This window comes from Neomonachus schauinslandi, chromosome 14 (genome assembly GCF_002201575.2).
Source record: "Neomonachus schauinslandi chromosome 14, ASM220157v2, whole genome shotgun sequence".
NCBI classification, from domain to species: Eukaryota; Metazoa; Chordata; class Mammalia; order Carnivora; family Phocidae; genus Neomonachus; species Neomonachus schauinslandi.
This window is the reverse complement of record NC_058416.1, coordinates 31,147,150-31,169,303: the sequence shown is the minus strand read 5'-3', so window position 1 is coordinate 31,169,303 and position 22,154 is coordinate 31,147,150. Positions and strand designations below refer to the sequence as shown.

At 37.8% G+C, this 22,154-nt stretch overlaps 1 protein-coding gene across 1 annotated transcript in view; it reads left to right on the top strand.

Moving 5' to 3' along the window:
* Nucleotides 1–22,154, top strand: part of PIK3C3 (phosphatidylinositol 3-kinase catalytic subunit type 3) — a 143,065-nt gene that overhangs the window by 8,719 nt on the left and 112,192 nt on the right. The window contains exon 4 of the mRNA XM_021686322.2: nt 7,493–7,622. Coding sequence (XP_021541997.1) covers nt 7,493–7,622 — 130 coding nt within the window. The remainder of the gene's footprint in view (nt 1–7,492; nt 7,623–22,154) is intronic.

Below are 22,154 nucleotides of genomic sequence, written 5' to 3'. Positions count from 1 at the left end.
AGAATTGGTGATATATATATATTTTTTAATTTTATTTATTTATTTGAGAGAGAGCAAGAGCACAGGCAGGGGTAGTGGCAGAGGGAGAGGGAGGAGCAGACACCCTGCTGAGCAGGGAGCCTGATATGACCTGAGCCCAAGGCAGACACCCAACTGACTGAGCTGCCCAGGCACCCCAAGAATTGGTGATATTCTATTATTCTTTTCTGCGTTTATTAACTGGAATTTTCCACTAAAGAACATGGTCTTTTCTCAAGTATTGAGTTACCTTGGTATACAGTTCATGTAGGAAAGACAGGTGAATGTTCAATTTTTTTCCCCTTTACCAATTTGAAGAATGCGTTGGTGTCCTGGTAACTTGTGCATTTGATGATCGATTTTATTTTTCTTTTTAAGTTTTGTCATGAACTTTTAGTCTTAAACATTTCTGGAATGTTTCGATTAATTGCTGTCTTTAGTCTTAATAATCCTCAAAAACTCCCCATTTTTGGTCATAAGAGTCCCTTCAAGCTGATCCCATGTTTTTTTGACAGTACTCCAGTAGTCATTGGTAGCTTCTTTGCTTTCTGGTGGACAAGCTATTTCAGGCTCATTTGGCAATTTTCCACCCCGGAACTGGAATCTCTGAAAGAAGCCCTAATTCTTTTCGGTGCAAAATCTAGGTATTATTGAACTTACTAGTTTTTGTCCATTTTAAAGTTGGAAAATTTTATCTCCTGAATTAATTTTCACATCATTAAATGTAAATGAAGATGATCATATTTTGATATGTTCATTTACTACTTGTGTATATGTTTCTGTGAATTGCTTTTTGATGTCCTTTGCCAGTTTTTTCAAAAATTGAAATATAATTCATGTGCCATGAAATTCTGTTTTTTTTTTTTTTGAGTTGTCATTTTTCTTATTAATGTATGGGGGTCTTTGTAGATTAATGAAATTAGCCTTTTGCATGTTACATGTTACAAGTACTGTTTTTCCTATTTGACTTTTTTTGAGTTAGTGTGTATTTCTTTGCTTGCCGTTCATGCATCTTAAATTATCATGTTGAATTGATCAGCTTTTATTTTTATGTCCTGTGAATTTAATGTTTTAGAAAGTCCTTTTCTATTTTTTTATTTTTAAGATTTATTTATTTATTTGACAGAGAGAGACACAGCGAGAGAGGGAACACAAGCAGGGGGAGCAGGAGAGGGAGAAGCAGGCTTCCCGCCGAGCAGGGAGCCCGATGTGGGGCTCAATCCCAGCACCCTGGGATCATGACCTGAGCTGAAAGCAGACACTTAACTGGCTGAGCCACCCAGGCGCCCCAGTCCTTTGTGTTTTTAAAAAATATTTCTTCTTATGATTTCAGTCCTTTACATTTAAGTATTTGATTCATCTAAAATCACTTTTGTGAGGTGCACCTGGGTGGCGCAGTCAATTAAGCATCCAACTCTTGGTTTCGGCTCAGGTCATGATCTCGGGGTCCTAAGATGGAGCCCTGAGTCGGACTCCACACTCAGTGCAGAGTCTGCTTGAGATTCTCTCTCCCTCTGCCCCTCCCACTTGTGCTCTTGCTTGCACTCTCTCTCTCAAATAAATAAGTAAATCTTTAAAATTACTTTTGTGAAAGGAGTGATATATTGGGAATCAACTTAAAAAAAACCCCAACAAATGGCTAGTTATTTGTCTTAACACTATTAAATTAGCCATTGTTCTCAAATATTTTGAAGTGGTACCCTTATATATTCAATTCATCATGTATTGAAGTCTAAGAGAAGCAGTGTTGTACATCATATGGTGGTGGTTAGGGACGCATGATGTAGAACTAGGTTATCTAGGTTCACATCCTGACTCCTTTAATATCTGTGTACCCTTAGGCAAGTTATTTAATCTCCTTCTGCCTCAGTTTCCTCATCTGTAAAATGATATAACAGTAGTATTTACTTTACAAAATAGTTTATGATGATAAATTACTGAAGACACATAGTTAACTTAATGAGTGTTTATTAAGTATTAGCTATCATTATTTCTGAGGTACTCTGTTAGTTTTGAATACTATTATAAAATGTTTTAATACTAGATGGTGATGATCTTCCTTATTAGCTTTCTTTTTATAATTTCTCTGGATATTCTGTTTTGTTAGATAAATTTTATTATTTCCTCAAATAAGAAAGCTCATTGTTATTTTGTAGGAAATCATATTGAAATATGTATGTTAATTAAGGAGAGAATTGACACCTTTGTAATATTGAATTTTTCCATCCAGGAATAGGGTGTGTTAGAAAGGTTTCAATTCATGAATAAAACCTAGATGTAATTTCATTTTGAATAGCTTGGTTGCTTAGTAATATGAAGGTATTTTAGTTTAATGTAAGTATTAGATATTTATTATTGAAATACATGCAAGAACAAATTTAGACATAGTCTGACACATTAGATATAATTTGGGTAGAATAGCATATTACAGTAGAATGGACATATTATTAAATCAGTATTGTTCCTTTTCTAGAATGCTTGTTCCTTTTTCCTTTACTAGAGTGGGGTTTGCTTGCCACACAGAAGAAACATGGGCACAGTTTATTACTCTTACTATATAGTTAGTGGTTAAATGTTCTTGAAAACAGTTACCAGATAGACCTCTTGGTTTTTCCTCTTGGTCTCTTTATAAGTGGTTTGCCTTCTGGAATAATCAGCCGGAGGTTCCCTCATAAAAGCACCTCTTTTAGTACACCTGTGCATTTTAGATGACCTTAGGATATAGTTTCAGGAGACACTGACTAGACAGTAAGTGTGAGACAGACGAAATTTCCACAGAAGTGGAGTGAAATGAACTGCTTAAAGCCAAACAAACTCTTTCTCAGGTTAACATTTGTGACGCGGTTTGACTTGACTTTTGGCAAGGTTTTGAAAAGTACATGAAGTCAGTAGTAATCAACCTATGAATAAGAAGCACCTGGTAAGCTCACTAGACAAGCATCTTCCTGTGTTCTCATTAAATTTGGTAAGAATGTGATGGGGCCCAAGAATCAGCATTTTTAGTAAGCATCCTGAGTGATTCTGCAGACCTATGGATCACAGCTTGCAAAACACTGCATTAACCTTTTCATAGTAGTGGACTTGTCAGACATAGGCTTGCAGTTTTCAGAATTCCTTCCTTGACTTCATCCCATTGCTCACTTTATTTGTATTTCTGTATGAATCCCAGTAAAAGACAACTTCCTTTACTTCCTATCCAAACCATGCTGGAAATGGGCCTAAAGATAAATCAGTAGTATTTGTTCTAATTTATGAAGTAATTAAACCCCAGATATTTCCATGAAGGTAATAGTAGCAATTAAGTGGGACTTAAATTCGCTTCTGATATTAAGTAAATTAAGACTTTGAATCTTGGAGAGTCATCTGTTTTCTCTTAACTGGACAATAGGTTATGGTGTCCCTCCATGGCCTGAACACCTGAGATGTCAGATGCATGTGAAACATGTTGGAGAGCAGTACTGATTCTGTGACATTCCCTCGCTTAGAACAGGGTTTCTCAAATAGGAGTTGTTGACTTACTACTTTCAGAATTCCTGCCTTATCTCTCTACTAAGTATACTCTTACGTACTTGATTTTTTTTTTATGTTATGTTAATCACCCTACATTACATCATTAGTTTTTGATATAGTGTTCCATGATTCATTGTTTGCATATAACACCCAGTGCTCCATTCAGTGCCCTCTTTAATACCCATCACCAGGTTAACCCATCCCCCCACCCCCCTCCCCTCTAGAACCCTCAGTTTGTTTCTCAGAGTCCATAGTCTCTCATGTACTTGATTTTTTTATTTGAACCAGCTCACTTCTTTTTTTACCTTTAATTTAGTTTGAAGCAAAAGCTTAATATCCCTAATATACATGGAAAGCAAGTATTATTTGACATTGATGGGTAACGATAAAATAAATAAAATGAGAATAACTATGTTATTAGGTTTTGGAAACTGAAGGAAAAAAACTGCAGTGGAATATAAATAATAGTAAATGTATTTGATTTGCAAAACACATAAACAATACCTACAGAGAAAGTCCTTCTTTAATTAGAATGGTTCTTTTTGTGCCTAGTCAGATATTTAGCTCACTGTCACTTAATTGAAGGTAAAAGGTAAGGTTTTACATCAATATTTTCTTTGTTAATCAGTCCAACTCTTACATGGTTGTTTGTTATCAGTTAGCCGAATGATAACATCAGATTTTAGTAGAGGTTTCTGGATACTTTGAACAGTGGGGAAAGAATGCAGAAAAGCTGGATCACCTACTTCTCTGTTCCCTCTAGGCCGGTGTTTATACTGACCTTCACCTCAGAAAAAAGAAGCATAAGAAATTTTATGAAATTAAAATAACTCATCTTTTCTCTGTGTGTCCTGGGGCCTTTTCTTGAGGGCACGAAGTGGGTTGCAGTGGCTACAAGCTCAGGCATCCCCTAGCACAGGACTGGACTTTGTGTGCAGCTTCTGGTCCTGGTGCTCTGTGCAACTGGTCAGGATGTTCCTGACACTGTGGCAGGGTGCACATGTCCACTTGGACTGCTGGGTCACAGCTGCTGCTGTACAGGCTGCTGCTGATGTTCAGGGAGAGAAAACCTCAGTCTTCTGGGTGTCCTCAGAAGGAAGCCTGTGCAGATTTTCTTCCACCGACCATTAAAAATCATGTCATGTGCCACCACAGATTTCGTGACTTAGGGAAATAGTGCTTTAGACTGTAGTTTCTTCAGATTTTTTTTTTTAAAGATTTTTTATTTATTCATTTGAGACACAGAGATAGAGGGAGCACGAGCAGGAGCAGAGGCAGAGGGAGAGGGAGAGGCAGGCTCCCCGCTGAGCCAGGAGCCTGATGCAGGACTCTATCCCAGGACCCCGGGCTTGTGACCTGAGCCGAAGGCAGACGCTCAACCATCTGAGCCACCCAGGTGCCCCCAGATGTTTCTTGAACAGTGATGTCACACCAGTTGTTCTTCACCTTTTCCCCTAAATAGTCCTGGTATGGACTTAGTAGCTATTTATTTATTTATTTATTTATTTAAAAGATTTTACTTACTTATTTGACATAGAGAGAGGGAACACAAGCAGGGGGAGTGGGAGAGGGAGAAGCAAGCTTCCCGCCGAGCAGGGAGCCTGACACGGGGCTCGATCCCAGGACCCTGGGATCATGACCTGAGCCCAAGGCAGATGCCTAACGACTGAGCCACCCAGGCACCCCTGGACTTAGTAGCTTTTAAAAGTGGTCTTCAGAGTGTGTAGTAGTTGTCATATAGTATTGGGAACCTTGTGACTACCAACTCTTGTATTTGCTAATGTCTCTTTGGTATACTTGAGTTCATGTGAAGCAGTGCTTTTTGGAGTGTAGTGTAATTAATAATTGAAAGACTGATCTCCTAAGATACAGCTAGAATAACTAATTGTCTTCATTTTGAAAGTTTAGCTTGTGGGATTTCTAAGTAAAGAATGGATCGATCGGCAGGTTGAATTGGCAAAGAACCATGGGCAAGCTGCAGATTTGTCTTGCAGATGTTTTTCCAGATGCGAATTCAGAAGTCAGGGCGGTGACTGCTGTAGTGGCTTGGCCCTGGGAGTGGGAGCAGCGGCTGTTGCTGGGGCCCCTGCTGGAGTCTGAAGGAGATCCTGCTGTGCTGTTTCTTTTGTCTTGCCTGTTTGGCTTAATTTCCCAAGTGGACACGATGCTCTGAGCATCTTCTGGCTTGCCACATGGAGGCTGTGTAACTCTGCAGAGGTTCCATTAGTGTCAAAAGAAAGTAATATGTTCACTTGATCATTTGAGTCACTTGGCATCACCCCAGCCCTCCACATCCTGTATCCTTAAATCTTCTTTCCAGACCCATCCCAGGGCACCTAAATCATTTATTAAACTGACTTCGCGCCAAATGTACTTATTTTTGATTTAGTTACATTTAGCCAGTCATAGTATTCACTGGGGGACACAGAGGTAGAGAGAAGAAAGGCAGGCCTTCTGCTTCTCCAGGTGTATTTAAGGATATTCATCCTAAGTGGCATTATTGCTTCACCATACCCAGTTTCCTAGAGACTAAGCAGGTCTACTTGATGTTGAATCTATACCTGAGTTGAAAGAAAGTCATCTTTATAAAAGGCTTGCATATGAGCTTTTTTGTAATCCAACTTTTTTTTGATCTTTAATATAATAAATAAATATTGAGAATTTTGATTCTTCACAACCAGTCAGTGCCTTTTTTTTTTTCAAGATTTTTTTTACTTATTTATTTGACAGAGAGAGACAAAGCGAGAGAGGGAACACAAGCAGGGGGAGTGGGAGAGGGAGAAGCAGGCTTCTCGCCAAGCAGGGAGCCCAATACGGGGCTCCATCCCAGGACCCTGGGATCATGACCTGAGCCAAAGGCAGACGCTTAACGCCTGAGCCACCCAGGCGCCCCGAGTCAGTGCATTTTTTATCGGGCCTCCATATGGTTGCTGGATAGTACCTGTTTATTGCCAACCTTAGAGACCTTATAGCAAGTACGATTATACCTTAGCCTTAGTGTGCTCATGAGCTTGTAGCAATCACTTATCATTCCCATTCTAATTGTTTATGGCATCATTGCTTATATACATTACATAATCAATGAAAATCCTCTTTATTACCTTTGGAAAATCTGTGAAGAGATTTTCCATTAGAACATGATAGTAATGGTTTAAAAATTTTATGTAAACCTTTTACAGTTAAAAATACTATATCAATATGTCGTCCATGTACCTTATTTGAAAAATTATTAAATGTGAGAGTGTGCAAAATGGACTTGCCTCCTCTCCTGCCCACACTAAATATTTGACATTTACCTAACATTTAGTGCCAGTGCTATTTCAGGTACTTTTTACTTCTGCCCATCTGTTTAATTTTTCTAACAAGGTACAGGTACTCTTTATAATCTTAGTTTATAGATGAGAAAACTGAGACACACAGGTAATTTACCCAAGGTCATGTAGGTAATAGATGATGGCATAGCTGGGATTCAGATCTCAGCATTTTGACTTAGCCAGTCATAGTATTCACTGGGGGACACAGAGGTAGAGACAAGAAAGGCAGGCCTTTCAATTCAGCTCTGCTGAATTGCCATTTAAAGTGGAGAGTAGTGTAATTATTTAAATTTTGGTTTTAGTCATTTTAAATGTGACATTCTTTCATTGGGTAGGAATTTGGTCTCTATTTTTTCTAAGATCTCCACTGAAGTAATGAAGTGTGTGGTCCATCATTGAACTTTCTCTGTTTCTACTCTACCTTTAAAATTTCTGTAACAGTTCTATGTGGAGGAGCAAAGAATGGCATGTAAAAAAGTGTTACATGGATTTTAGTTGCTTGGTTAATTGCTTTACAACCCACTGGAGGCTTCAAGCTTGGCAAGAGAGACATGCATTTTCCTGTGTGGAATTCTCTGTTTGGGAACCGAAATGTCCTATAATGAACTGCATTAATTTACTTCTACCCTGAACATTCTCTTTTCACCTAGCATGTTTCGCCAAGGGATGCATGACTTGAAAGTCTGGCCTAATGTAGAAGCAGATGGATCAGAACCCACAAAAACTCCTGGCAGAACAAGCAGTACTCTTTCAGAAGATCAGATGAGCCGCCTTGCCAAGGTAAAAAAGAAACTATCAGAACAGGTGGAAAGCTCTGAGTGATGCCTGCTGTAGAAGAAATTGGCATTATGAATTCTGTCAGATCATTTTTTAATTTAAATTTAATTTTTTAATAATAATTTTACTGGAATGATAATTCACATACCGTAAAATTCACTCTTGGAAAGTGTATAGTTCGGTGGTTTTTTAGTAAATTCACTAAAAGTTGAATTGTGTAGTCATGCCACTATTTAATTTTAGAACATTTTCATCAAAAATGTCGCCATACACTGTACCTATTAGTGGTCAGTCTCCTTTCCCTCTACTCTCCAGCCCCTGGCAACTATTAATCTACTTTCTATCTCTGTGGATGTTCCTATTCTGGACATTTTGTACAAATGGAATTACACAGTATGTGGTCTTTTGTGTTTATAATTCTGTCAGATTTGAGAATGTAGAGCTTTTGGTGATACTTTCAAGATGACTGTCTACCTTTTTTGGTGACATAGTCTTAAAGATGCAAGTATTACATGCTAGACATTCTTTTTTTTTTTTTTTTTAAAGATTTTATTTATTTATTTGAGACAGAGAGAATGAGAGAGACAGAGAGCACATGAGAGGGGGAAGGGTCAGAGGGAGAAGCAGGCTCCCCGCCGAGCAGGGAGCCCGATGCGGGACTCGATCCCGGGACTCCAGGATCACGACCTGAGCCGAAGGCAGTCGCTTAACCAACTGAGCCACCCAGGCGCCCCATGCTAGACATTCTTATGTTGCTTGGAAGTAACACTATAAAACCAGCTTAAATTATTACCTGGTCTCAGTTGCTCTCACACTTCCCCCACTTCTTTTTTTGTAATCAGGCGCTGAATTGTTACCTTTTTATTTAAAAATTGTTTTAATGTAGTGTTTTCATTTAGGAAAAAAGAAAAACTCGGATCAATTCTGTGCTTAAATCACAACAGTATAACTTTTTTTTGCTCACAAAGCACTATGCCAGATACTGTGTAAAGATCCTTTTACAGTTCTTCTGGGAGACTCTTTTAATTCTTATATGTAAATTTCCTTTTCAGTCTTACTTGTATGGATGACTCTTTAATGTCTGGAGAAAGTTTTGATGCCAGGCATTTTATAGCTTGTTGCCTCAACCTATATATGGAAGAAATCTTAATTATAAAGAATAAATACTTGCATTGCTTGGCTTTGTTCGTCAACATAAAATTTTTGTTGTCAAGTTCATTCTTTGTCTTTTAGTGTTGCTCTTTTATGGAAAAATGATATCATAGTTTCCTCATAAGCTTTCTTTCTTTTTATTTTTTTAAAAATTTTTTATTGTTATGTTAATCACCATACATTACATCATTAGTTTTAGATGTAGTGTTCCATGATTCATTGTTTGTGCATAACACCCAGTGCTCCATGCGGAACGTGCCCTCTTTAATACCCATCACCAGGCTAACCCATCCTCCCACCCCCCTCTCCTCTAGAACCCTCAGTTTGTTTTTCAGAGTCCATCGTCTCTCATGGTTCATTGCCCCCTCCGATTTCCCCCCCTTCATTCTTCCCCTCCTGCTATTTTCTTCTTCTTTTTTTTTTTCTTAACATATATTGCATTATTTGTTTCAGAGGTACAGATCTGAGATTCAACAGTCTTGTACAATTCACTGCGCTTACCAGAGCACATACCCTCCCCAGTGTCTATCACCCAGTCACCCCATCCCTCCCACCCCACCCCCCACTCCAGCAACCCTCAGTTTGTTGCCTGAGATTAAGAATTCCTCATTATCAGTGAGGTCCTATGATACATGTCTTTCTCTGATTGACTTATTTCGCTCAGCATAATACCCTCCAGTTCCATCCACGTCGTTGCAAATGGCAAGATCTCATTCCTTTTGATGGCTGCATAATATTCCATTGTATATATGTACCACATCTTCTTTATCTATTCATCTGTCGATGGACATCTGGACTCTTTCCACAGTTTGGCTATTGTGGACATTGCTGCTATAAACATTGGGGTACACGTACCCCTTCGGATCCCTACATTTATATCTTTGGGGTAAATACCCAGTAGTGCAATTGCTGGATCGTATGGTAGCTCTATTTTCAACTTTTTGAGGAACCTCCTCCATACTGCTTTCCAGAGTGGCTGCACCAGCTTGCATTCCCACCAACAGTGTAGGAGGGTTCCCCTTTCTCCGCATCCCTGCCAACATCTTTCATTTCCTGACTTGTTAATTTTAGCCATTCTGACTGGTATGAGGTGGTATCTCATTGAGGTTTTGATTTGGATTTCCCTGATGCCGAGCGATGTTGATCACTTTTTCATGTGTCTGTTGGCCATTTGGATGTCTTCTTTGGAAAAATGTCTGTTCAGTCTTCTGCCCATTTCTTGATTGGATTCTTTGTTCTTTGGGTGTTGAGTTTGGTAAGTTCTTTATAGATTTTGGATACTAGCCCTTTATCTGATACGTCATTTGCAAATATCTTCTCCCATTCTGTCGGTTGTCTTTTGGTTTTGTTGACTATTTCTTTTGCTGTGCAAAAGCTTTTTATCTTGATGAGGTTCCAGTAGTTCATTTTTGCCCTTGCTTCCCTTGCCTTTGGTGATGTTTCTAGGAAGAAGTTGCTGTGGCTGAGGTTGAGAAGGTTGCTGCCTGTGTTCTCCTCAAGGATTTTGATGGACTCCTGTCTCACATTTAGGTCTTTCAACCATTTTGAGTCTATTTTTGTGTGTGGTGTAAGGAAATGGTCCAGTTTCATTCTTCTGCATGTGGCTGTCCAATTTTCCCAACACCATTTGTTGAAGAGACTGTGTTTTTTCCATTGGACATTCTTTCCTCCTTTGTCAAAGATTAGTTGACCATAGAGTTGAGGGTCCATTTCTGGGCTCTCTATTCTGTTCCATTGATCTATGTGTCTGTTTTTGTGCCACTACCATGCTGTCTTGATGATGACAGCTTTGTAATAGAGCTGGAAGTCCAGAATTGTGATGCCGCCAGCTTTGCTTTGCCTTTTCAACATTCCTCTGGCTATTCGGGGTCTTTCCTGGTTCCATACAAATGTTAGGATTATTTGTTACATTTCTTTGAAAAAAGTGGATGGTATTTTGATGGGGATTGCATTGAATGTGTAGATTGCTCTAGGTAGCATTGACATCTTCACAATATTTGTTCTTCCAATCCATGAGCATGGAACGTTTTTCCATTTCTTTGTGTCTTCCTCAATTTCTTTCATGAGTATTTTACCTCATAAGCTTTTTAACCAAATTACTGTTGTCATCTTCCCCTCCATAATTAAATAAATACGTTTTAATTTCCAGTACAGCTACTCATTCTGAGATTTTGTTTACATTCTTATATGGGATGTAAGAAAGTTCTCAAGCTTTTCATGTGCCTACCTTCTCTCTAAGGGTTTATCTTAGTGATGAACTTTATGCTACTCTTTGTGACTTTTTTTTTAAAATTTTATTTATTTATTTGAGATTGAGAGTGAGAGAGAGCATAAGTGGTGGGGGAGTGGGGGAGGGACAGAAGGAGAAGCACAGTCTCTGCTGAGCAGGGAGCCTGATGTGGGGCTCGATCCTAGGACTCCAGGATCATGACCTGAGCTGAAGGCAGACGCTTAACCAACTGAGCCACCGAGGCGTCCCCTTTGTGACTTTTATAAACCCTGAATAGTTATAGAAATTTTATCAAAAGCAGCTCATTAATAGCCATGGGTCACAAAAGGTTAAATTTCAAATGCAGGAGGAATGTAGCATGTGTTGAAGTAAAGCTCTTAAATATGTTTTTTTTTGCAAATAGCAATATGATTCATATTATGGATGAAATTCCAAATTTGAGGGGTAATAGGCAGAGTCAAGAAATACAAAGCTATATGGTTGCACAGTTCATCTACTTTGGTTCTCTTTTAAACAAATTATTTATGCTTCTGTCCATATGTTTCTAATTTTTTTCCCCAATTATTTTTGATGCAATATTCAAACATAATTTTTATAACAACTCAGTATGCCATTTTTCAAACATCAGTATATGCAGCATTGAAATTTATTTGAACTGGACTTTTGGATTTTTAAGGTCGCATGATGTTACGCATTTCTCATTTTTATCTTTTGAATTTTATGGTAGCAAAAGAGATGTGACTTGATAATGATCAACTTTTTTATGATTGAAACAATAACCCCTTAGAGTTTTATGGGTTTATATTTATTCTTTTGGTTATTAGTGCACATTTGCAGCTTTAGAAATGATGTCTATGCATATGCAGAGCTAAATGAGGTGTTGGGAAGACGCTTTCTTAACATGTTTGTCAATTGGTAGGAATTGTCTGTAGTCTCAATTCTTTATATTGAAGAATATGGCAAGTTGGGTCCTAATTTTTTTTTTTAAAGATTTTATTTATTTGACAGAGAGAGATGCAGCGAGAGAGGGAACACAAGCAGGGGTAGCGGGAGAGGGAGAAGAAGGCTTCCCGCTGAGCGGGGAGCCCAACGCGGGGCTCGATCCCAGAACCCGGGGATCATGACCTGAGCCGAAGGCAGATGCTTAACAACTAAGCCACCCAGGCACCCCGGGTCCTAAATTTTTAAGAGATATTAAAATTTATATGTTGTCTGTATTTCCCAGAGTAGTTAACAGTTTTCAAATAAGTCTTTATTTAGCTTATAAATCTTTAAAATGGGAATAAAAATTAATGAGAATGAGTATCTAACAGCCTTTTTGAGGCTAATTGGAGATGAACTCTTTTCAAAGTTCTTTGCTCCTAATAGAATTGTACTTTTTACTTCTGAGTGGAGACTTCAGAGCTTGCTGTACTGTGACACCCTGCTTTAGTGTTACCTCATGCTCCCCACAGACTAAAGAGAAACCATTAAAACCAGTAATTACTTTCCTTATATGGAAAAATACATCATGTTTGTAGCATTGTTGAAGGAACTGCTCCCCCTCTGAAGTCAGCTCTTTCTCTTTCTTGGCACTTGGGTTATGTGCTTCATTCTTTTCTGTATGGCAGTTGGTCATGTTGTCTGAGGTTTCAAAACCTGTTCTATCCCTGCTGCTGTAGAGGAAGAATGTGTTTTCAAAAGATGATGTCTTAAGGTTTGGTGAAATTGGAAGCTTGGGCACTTGGAAGAACTTTTCAGTGGGAAGAGCACTGTAGTATGAGTCAGAGACTTGGCCATCCCACTGAATCACAGAAAATAAATTCTGAGCCTGTAAAGTCAGAAGTTTAGAATGGATGATTTCTGAGGTCCTGTGTAGCTATTCATATTCTGTTATTTTCAAAGTCCTGAAATAGTGGGGCATTGGGGTGGCTCAGTTGGTTAGACCTCTGGCTCTTGATTTCCACTCAGGTCATGATCTAGGGGTCCAGGGATTGAGCCCTGCACCAGGCTCTGCACTCAGTGGGGGTCTGCTTGAGGATTCTCTTTCTCCCTCTGTTCCTCCCCCTGCTCATGTGTGCGCCCTCTCTCTTTTTCTCTCTCTCAAGTGAATAAATAAATCTTAAAAAAAGGTTACTGAAATAGGAGATAATCAGGATTATTTATCTACCTGGATTTTATAGTTATCGCCTTAGTAGAGCATAAATATGTAATCATCTATTTGCAGTTGTGAAAGTGCTTGTTCATGTCATTCCTTTTTTTTTCCTGCGATCTCTATGCTTAGAGTAAAGTATTATTCAGGACCTGCCTAATGTGAATGATGTGGCTCTGCTCTTAGATTCGATTTTTGTTGTTGTTGTTTGATTAGTAACTGCTTCTTTAGTTCAGGTTTTCAGATTAGCTTCCTGAGTCTGTTTCCCTTGCCTTATACCAGAGAAAGTATACTTTGATACTTGTTATTTCTGAACTTAAAATTATATTTCCATATTTGTTTTGTTCTTAAAATTGTGCCACAGTAGCTCTCTTTTCCTCTCATTTTCCTTCCCCTCTCATTTTTCTGGTTCCACGTTAAAAAGTTTGTTTAGTTAGATTGTCATTATCTTCCTCAGAACACTTTAAAATTGTCTCTGGTACAATAAATTTTTAAAAACTGGGAAAGAATGTGTATGCTTGTGTTTCCATTTTTATACAGAAGGAACAGATTTTAGGTATAATATTCTTAATTCTCATACTACCATTTTAAGGAAGTAAATGAGAAGAGGCTGACATGGTTAGAACTGAATAGTTTATTTCTTGTACTTTGATTTTCCAGTCAGTGAATTTACTATGATTGTTTCTAATTGTTGAGAAGGCAGTTGGACTCAGAGTAGAAAGGTGTAGATAAATCTTAATAATAGCAAAGCATGGTTACCACGCATCATACCCATGAGCCAAAATAAATAGCATAGTGACAATTTTCAAACTGCCGTGTAAGAAAGTTTATTCAGTTACAGAAGTGCTTTAGTCTTGGCTGCCTAGGGATAATGGGACAGAGGACTGTGAAATGAAGATGAACTATTTAAATGGCTTGTGAAAGATGGCATTAGATAATTATTAAGCAGAGAACCTCACACAAGCTGGACTAACCATTCTTCTTCGACTTATTGCTTGTTCAGCTATGAAAGTTGAATTATAACTGCAGTATGAGTAACTGAAGTTTAAAAGCCTGATTTCTAGGTTGAATAATTTTAAAAGTCAAATGCTTTCAGAGGGCTTTTAGTGGAATTAACCTCTCTGATGATTTTACATCATTTTGTGAACATGCCTAGTTTTCCTTTGAGGAAAAGAAAACAAAATGGGACAGTCTTCGGTTTGGTTCTTGTTTTTTATAAGTTGGATTTCTTAGACTTCGTAGGAAATAGGAAGAAATGAATGCATTAAAGTATACTCACGCCTCCCCAATTCTTCCTCATTATCTTTTTTTTACCCAGCTCTAAATTTTCCTAATTAATATTTACAAATATAGTATCTTTCTGTTTGAATTGATTTGTGAAAATAATCAAAGGCCAGACCTCTGGAGGATTTACTTTCATTGTCCATGACCCAGCCTTTTAATGATTGTGGGCCTTACTTGAGCAAATTTGCCCATTGTTCCCATCTGCTCCGTTTTTCAGCTTGTCATATCGTAAGAGTTTTATGACTAGGATGCATATCCACCTGGGTTTTTGGACGTGACTACCAAGCTTCAGTGTTTGATATATATTTGAATCCATGTCTTTAGACATGTAAGGTTAGTGCAAAAGCATGCTTCTCCACTGTCTCCTTTTCATTTTAGCAGCTCTGCTTGATACCTTTGGAATGTGCTTTAGTTTCTGTCAATTTGATTAAGAGGAGGCAAAGAGAAAGTAATGACTAGATGAAAAATACTTTGTGGTCTGTGTGACATACATAGGTTGGGGAAAGTTGAGTGTGTAGGTGAGCACTGCAACAGTGAAGTTGTGGTAAGATGAGGTGATGTTTCAGGCTGACCCTCATATTGTCTGCATGGGATCATTCTGGGTCCAGGGTCCAGACTTCAGGTTTATAGCAATAGAAACTGGATGTTTTTAGTTCATCCAGGAATAATTAGTATCTTGAGGATAGGCTCATGCCAATCAGTTGAAAGGGTTATTTATAATCTGGAGCCGTACTATCTAAAGTAATAGCCATAATTCACATGTGGCAATTTAAGTTAATTAAAATTAAATAAGATTAGAAATTCAATTGCTCTGTTACCATAATCACATTTCAAATGCTCAATTGCCACATGTGGCCAGCAGCTATTGGACAGTGCAGATATGGAATATTTCCATTATTGCTAAATGGTCTATTGGACAGCAGTGGTCTAGAGTGCCAATTTACTAATCTGTAATGGGTTAGTGACCATATTATTATTTTTCTGGTAACTATATTACTTGTGTCTGCTACCCAGGACACCTTTTCTTTAAAGCACCTTGGAAATTAAATTAGTCTTCAGGAGATTGTTGATTTCTTAGTGAGCCATGAAGGAGCTAGCCTGAAGGAACTAGAAACTGCTGTGAGATATTTCAGTTTGGGGAAATCTTAAAAGGACCTTCTCTCTTGACATTATCATTTTGGTTATAGCATTACTTGAATATGCTGTCTACACTGCATCTTTTGAATAAACATCGATAAATTATCATGGTTACAAAATAATCCTTTAAAATTGAGATTAAGGTAACAAGAAATTTTCTGGTGACATAATTTTGTGGAGTGGGATTGAGGCTATTTATTTTATTTTTTTTAAGATTTTATTTATTTGACAGAGCGATAGAGAGAGAGAACAAGTAGGCAGAGAGGCAGGCAGAGGGAGAGGGAGAAGCAGGCTCCCCGCCGAGCAGGGAGCCCGATGCGGGGCTTGATCCCAGGACCCTGGGATCAGGACCTGAGCTGAAGGCAGTTGCTTAACCGACTGAGCCACCCAGGCGCCCCGAGGCTATTAATTTTAAATTATTTTTTAGTACTCTTTAACCTGCTGAAACATTGCCCTTGAAAGAAAATATTTTACATTGAATGCATTACATTGAATGGGTACTAGTCTAGAGGCATTAATTAGAGGAGACTTTTATTATAAATATGTGGAAAACTCTTCTTTTTTTAAAAACTGTTTTCATAAAAATTCATTCAATGTAAGGGACTTTATTCTAAGATTGTATTCTTTTGGTGCTTTTGAGTATTAAAATGTCTCATTTGATAGTAGCACTTAAAAAATGACTTTACTTGGCAAAATAAATTTTGGGAACATTTTTATAAGTAAAAATTGTAGTTGACATGCACTATTGGTTTCAGGTGTACAACATGGTGATTCGACATTTATATACTTTATGAAATGCTCACCATGATAACTGTAGTTATCATCTGTCACCATACAGTTATTACAGTATCATCCCTCTTTGTCTCCACCACCATCACCTCTCTTGAAGGCATACTTCTGTATGTTGGAGACAAAAAAAGGGTATTACAAGGTTGATGCTGTTGTTACTATTAGTGCATTATGAGTAATAATAATAAGTAATAATGATAATCACCTTGCATGTATAAAGTGTTTTAATATCTATAAAGCCTTTTAGTATAGATTGAGAACTAAAATGGAGAAGTGGTTAAAATCATGACTTTGAACACGGTTTTTCATTTTGATTTCAGTTGTCTCTTGTTTAGTTGTGATCTTAGATTAGCTACTTAACTTTTTCTAAGCCATGAAATCCTCATCTGTACAATAGTAATAGTAGTTAACGTCTACTTTTTTGAGTTATTGTGAAGACTAAATATAAATGAGATAAACTGTTTAAAGGATTTCATATTGCTAGGCATCACTGAGCACTAACAAATGTTAGCTGTTGTTATTACTTTATCTTATGTGTTTTCATTTGATTCTAATGAGTATAATGATTGGACTTATAACATACATTGTTTTTAAACTCCTGAGAAGATGGAAGCTTAGAGAAGTTAAGTGATTTATTTAAGGTGTTATGTTTAGTAAGTTGAACCAGGACCTAAATTCAGGTCTTTAAATTCTTCATGTAAATGTCTTTCCAAAGATAAGCATCTGACTTTTTTTAAGATTTAAGGCTTGTGAAGGATTTCTTTGTATGGAAAATACGTTTTTCTTATCAGGAAGATAAAAATTGAATATAGGAGAAGGGGCAGAGGGAGCGTCAAATGGCATGTAGGGCATAAAAAAATGGTGCCTGGGAACTTAGTAAACAAGGATTTGCCTATGGTCAGTGAGTACCCATTGCAAACATGCTATGAGTGAACTAGAGTTATAAACAAATTTATTTATTTTAGAGTTAGAGAGAGCAAGTGGGGAGAGGAGCAGAGGGAGAGGGACAGACTCTGCACTGAGTGCAGAGCCCCAGGTGGGGCTTGATCCCACGACCCCAAGATCATGACCTGAGCCAAAATCAAGAGTCTAGCGCTTAACCGACTCATTCACCCAGGTGCCCCTGAGTTAAAAACAATACTTGTGGCTTCAGTTGTTACCAATGCATAAGTTAAAAAGCAATAAATAACAGTCACTTTTTTTTTTTTTTTTACAGTCACTCTTAAGATTTCTTTCACCCACAGACCTCAAACAACTAAGGTTTAGGAGGAAGGGAAACATGACAGTGAAGAGAGTATATGTTGTCCAAAGAAACAATATGGTAGGAACTTCAGGGTACAGCTGCATGTGAGAATCCTTTGCTAAAGATAAAGGAGGGAAACAGATGCTGATAAAATTGTGGAAACATTTTAGAGCTGTGGAGGGGAAGGTGCTGATAGTTTCTTTGTGTGATCACAAAAAATGATGGAGCTAGAAAATTAGTGGTGATGAAGTCTCATTTGTTGAGCCCAAGCTTTTGTCAAATTACTGCTTGATCACAGGGTAATTTTTTAGAAGGTTAAGGAAACAAAGTGTGGCTACTCTAGCTCTAAATTAGCCAATATGAAGGAACCTCAGTTGATGAAAGGGGGATAATAGGAACTTTGGAAAAAAACTAAGGATGTCGCATTGTACATTGGGATTGCAGTTATAGCCAAGGAATGGAATAATGGGTCAAGTTTGGGGTTAGTCTTGGACTCTAAGAAAACAGTTTCAACAAGAGTGGAGAAAGGCAAGACATTCCATTGATTTGAGAATCTAAAAAGAAAGACAGCCCAAGAGAAACAGTGATTCTCAGGTGATTTGGGATGGACATAAGATGTATTTATGACAGGAATTGTCTAATATTTGGAAGAAAAAAAGTACCTAAGGATAACAGAATACTTACATTTAATTTAATTTATTTATGTTTTTTAAAAGATTTTATTTATTTATTTGAGACAGAGAGAGAGTGAGAGCACTAGCTGGGAGACAGAGGGAGAGGGAGAAGCAGACTCCCCACTGAGCAGGGAGCCTGATGAGGGGCTCCATCTGAGGACCCTGGGATCATGACCTCAGCCGAAGGCAGCAGCTCAACCGAATGAGCCACTCAGGTGCCCCAGAATATTTATATTTTGTTTTGAAGGCGTTAAAAGCACATTGAAGAAGTAGGTCTATGTGAGATAACCCAATTGAATTAGTTGAGTTTTATCTTCCTCGTCAAAGTGTCCTTCAGCCTAAGGGAGTTAACTAAATAAGTTAAGTGATAATTGAATCCCAAGATTGGTGAGAAGAGGTAGTAAGAAGGCACTCACAGACTATTCATTCAGTTTTTCCAGTCCTTGCAAGTTGAATGCCTGGGTTTTAAAATTATGTGTACAGTTAAGTTTTTAATTTTTATTATAAATTCAAATAAAAAATGCATAAAATAATGTAATAGACATCCATGTCATTGGATGATTGTCATTTTTCATTGTCATGATTGAACATTTAACATTTTGCCTTGTTTCACGTTATTTTAAAAAAGATTTAAGGGGTACCTGGGTCTTCCAGTTGGTTAAGCATCTGCTTTCAGCTCAGGTCATGATGCCAGGGTCCTGGGGTCGAGCCTTGCATCGGGCTCCCTGCTTGGTGGGGAGTCTGCTTCTCCCTCTGCCTCTACCCCCCACCTCCAGCTTGTGTTTTCTCTCTTGCTCACTCTCTCTCAAATAAATAAAATCTTTAAAAAAAAAGATCTAAAAAAAACACAGATATTTGTTAAAACTTCCCTCATTTTTTTTGTTTTATAATTTACTTTTTTAAACTTAATGTCCTTGAGATTTATCCATGTCAATATATAGAGCTTGAGTGCTTTCATTTAAACTGCTATATAGTATTCCTTTGGATGAGTAAATTAGTTTATTTGTTCTCCCAACGATTTCAGCTTTTTGTATATTTACAGGGCTGAAGTGAATGCTGTTTCATATTTCATCTTATGCCCACAAGTGATTTCTTTAGTGTAGAAATTTAGGAGTGAAATTGTTGGATTTCAAAGATTAACATCTATACATTTTCTGTTTCCAATTTTCAGGTAGTTTTTGTTGCTATTGTATATGTCTTCTAAAAATTGTATTTTTAGATTGGTAAAGAGGGAATAGTAGGAATTGTGGAATAATACTGATTTCTATTTATTAATCTTATATTCAGTGGCATTTCTGAACTCATTGTTTCTAATAGTTTGTCTAATGGTTCTTTTGACTTTTCTATGTGACAATGACCTGTAAATAATTTTTATTTCTTTCATTTGTGTTTTTCTTCTATGGCTGGTACACAAAACTCTGGTATAGTGTCTAACAGAAACAGGAGTGGAGGCATCCTTGTTTTGTTCCTGACTTTAATGAAAATGCTTCTTACATTTAACCATTTGATAAGATGTTGGCTATTACTTCTTGGTATATATATATATTTTAAATCAGGTTAAGAAAAGGGGCAACTGGGTGGCTCAGTCGGTTAAGCAGCTGCCTTCAGCGCAGGTCATGATCCCAGGGTCCTGGGATCGAGTCCCGCATTAGGCTCCCTGCTCAGCAGAGAGCCTGCTTCTCCCTCTCTCTCTCTGCCTTCCTCTCTACCTACTTGTGCTCTCTCTCTGTCAAATAAATAAATAAAATCTTTAAAAAAAATCAGGTTAAGAAAGTCCTGTTTTGGGGCGCCTGGGTGGCTCAGTTGGTTGAGCGACTGCCTTCGGCTCAGGTCATGATCCTGGAGTCCCGGGATTGAGTCCCGCATCGGGCTCCCTGCTCGGCAGGGAGTCTGCTTCTCCCTCTGACCCTCCCCCCTCTCATGTGCTTTCTCTCATTCTCTCTCTCTCAAATAAATAAATAAAATCTTTAAAAAAAAAGAACTATTTTATAGTACCAAAACTTTATATGATACATGAGTGTTGAAACTTACCAAAAAAATTTTGGGATCATCTTACCATATGCTTTTTTCAAAACAGTTAATGTAGTAGGCCTGAGGCTGCCATCTTTAGGAGGTCCTGCTTGCAGGGATGGCTCTCAGCTGATGTTTGTGAACTTAGCTTCTGAAACATTCCCTAGCTGGTATAGATGTTTGACTGTGCCTAGGCTCTCTGTACATTGTGATTGATGGTGAATACCTGCTTTCTTCCTGGGAATTTGGAACTTAAGTAGTTGAGAGCAGAGAACACCTGTGTGACCAGCCCCTGATGAAAACCTCTAACTAGAGACAGCCTCAGATGGGCTTTCTTAGGCTGCATATTTCTTTCTTGAGAAAGAAGCATAGTCAAGTATGTTTCTTTTTGGGCAAGGAGGGGAAACTATAGGAAGCCTATGTATGGACTTTTCCCAGACCCTGCCTTGTCTTTTTTTCTTACTGAACTATCTGGCTGTATATTCTTACTGTGTTGCTGTAATAAATGTTAGCTGTGATTACAGCTGCCCCTGAGTCCTGTGAGTTTGTCTACTGATTTTGGGGACCCCTGATACACTTAATAATGTAAAGGATTACACTAATTGGTATTCTGTGTTAAACTGTTCTTATATTCTTGGAATCATGATATGTTTTGTTTAAATATTTAATTTATTTATTTGAGAGAGTGCACGTGCACAGGGGGAGGAGCAGAGGGAGAGGGACAAGCAGACTCCATGCTGAGCGGAGCCTGATGCGGGGCTTGATCTCACAACCCTGAGATCATGACCTGAGCCGAAATCAAGAGTCAGATGCTTAACCTAGGCACCCTGATATGTTATTTATTTATTTATTTATTTTTTGGTTCAAGATTTTATTTACTTTTTTGTCAGAGAGAGAGAGCACAATTAGGGGGATCAGCAGGCAGAGGGAGAAGCAGGCTCCTCACTGAGCAAGGAGCCCGATGTGAGACTCAGTCCCAGGACTCTGGGATCATGACCTGAGCTGAAGGCAGATGCTTAACTGACTGAGCCACCCAGGCATCCCAATGTGTTTGTTTTTTTTTTTTAATTGCTTGATTCAGTTTGCTAATTTTCTGCTGAAATTTTACATCTATGTAAGTAAGAATTGCTTGTAACTTTCCTTTCTTTGACTTTCCTTCTCTAATTTTTATAATCATGGTCATATTGATCTCAGTGATTTTGTTGATACATGATTGTAAAACCACTTGAGTTTGAAAAAGGGGAATACAGTGGGAAGAATTACTCTACTCAATATTAAGGTGTACATATATATATAGTCATCATGTCTTGTTCTTTTTTTTGTGTTTGATTCCTTCATTTCTGTTTTATTTTTTTATGTCATTGTTTTATTTTGAAATAGTAATTTTATTTCTAATATTGTATTATCTGAATTTCTGGTGGGTGTTTTCCAGTTGTTTGTTATGACTATTGACTTTAGCTTTCATTGGGTTGTAACTGTAGACTGCAAACTCATCTTTTGTGAGACTTACCTAAGTTGTTATACCTATTTTACTGTTATTCATATGTTTTAGCTGTTTGTTGTGTGAGGATTTTCACTTTATTTTGGTCTTCCACATTATTGAAATTGGAGCTCAAACCCAGTGTTATTTGCTTATCTGCTCTTGATGTTAGAGGAATCTAGAGAACCTATATTGGAAAACTAAGATTAGCAAATGTTTTGGTTTTTAGAAATATGATTTAAGAAATGAGTTTTGTTATAAGCTGGACATCATTTCTGGTTACAAATTCTAGGATAGATTGTCAAATTGGTGACTTAAATGTGTACTTTGCATAATGGTATTTTCTGGTTAGGTTTTAGACATATGAAAAACATGGAATTATTCAAAGAGGTATTTTGAAAAATG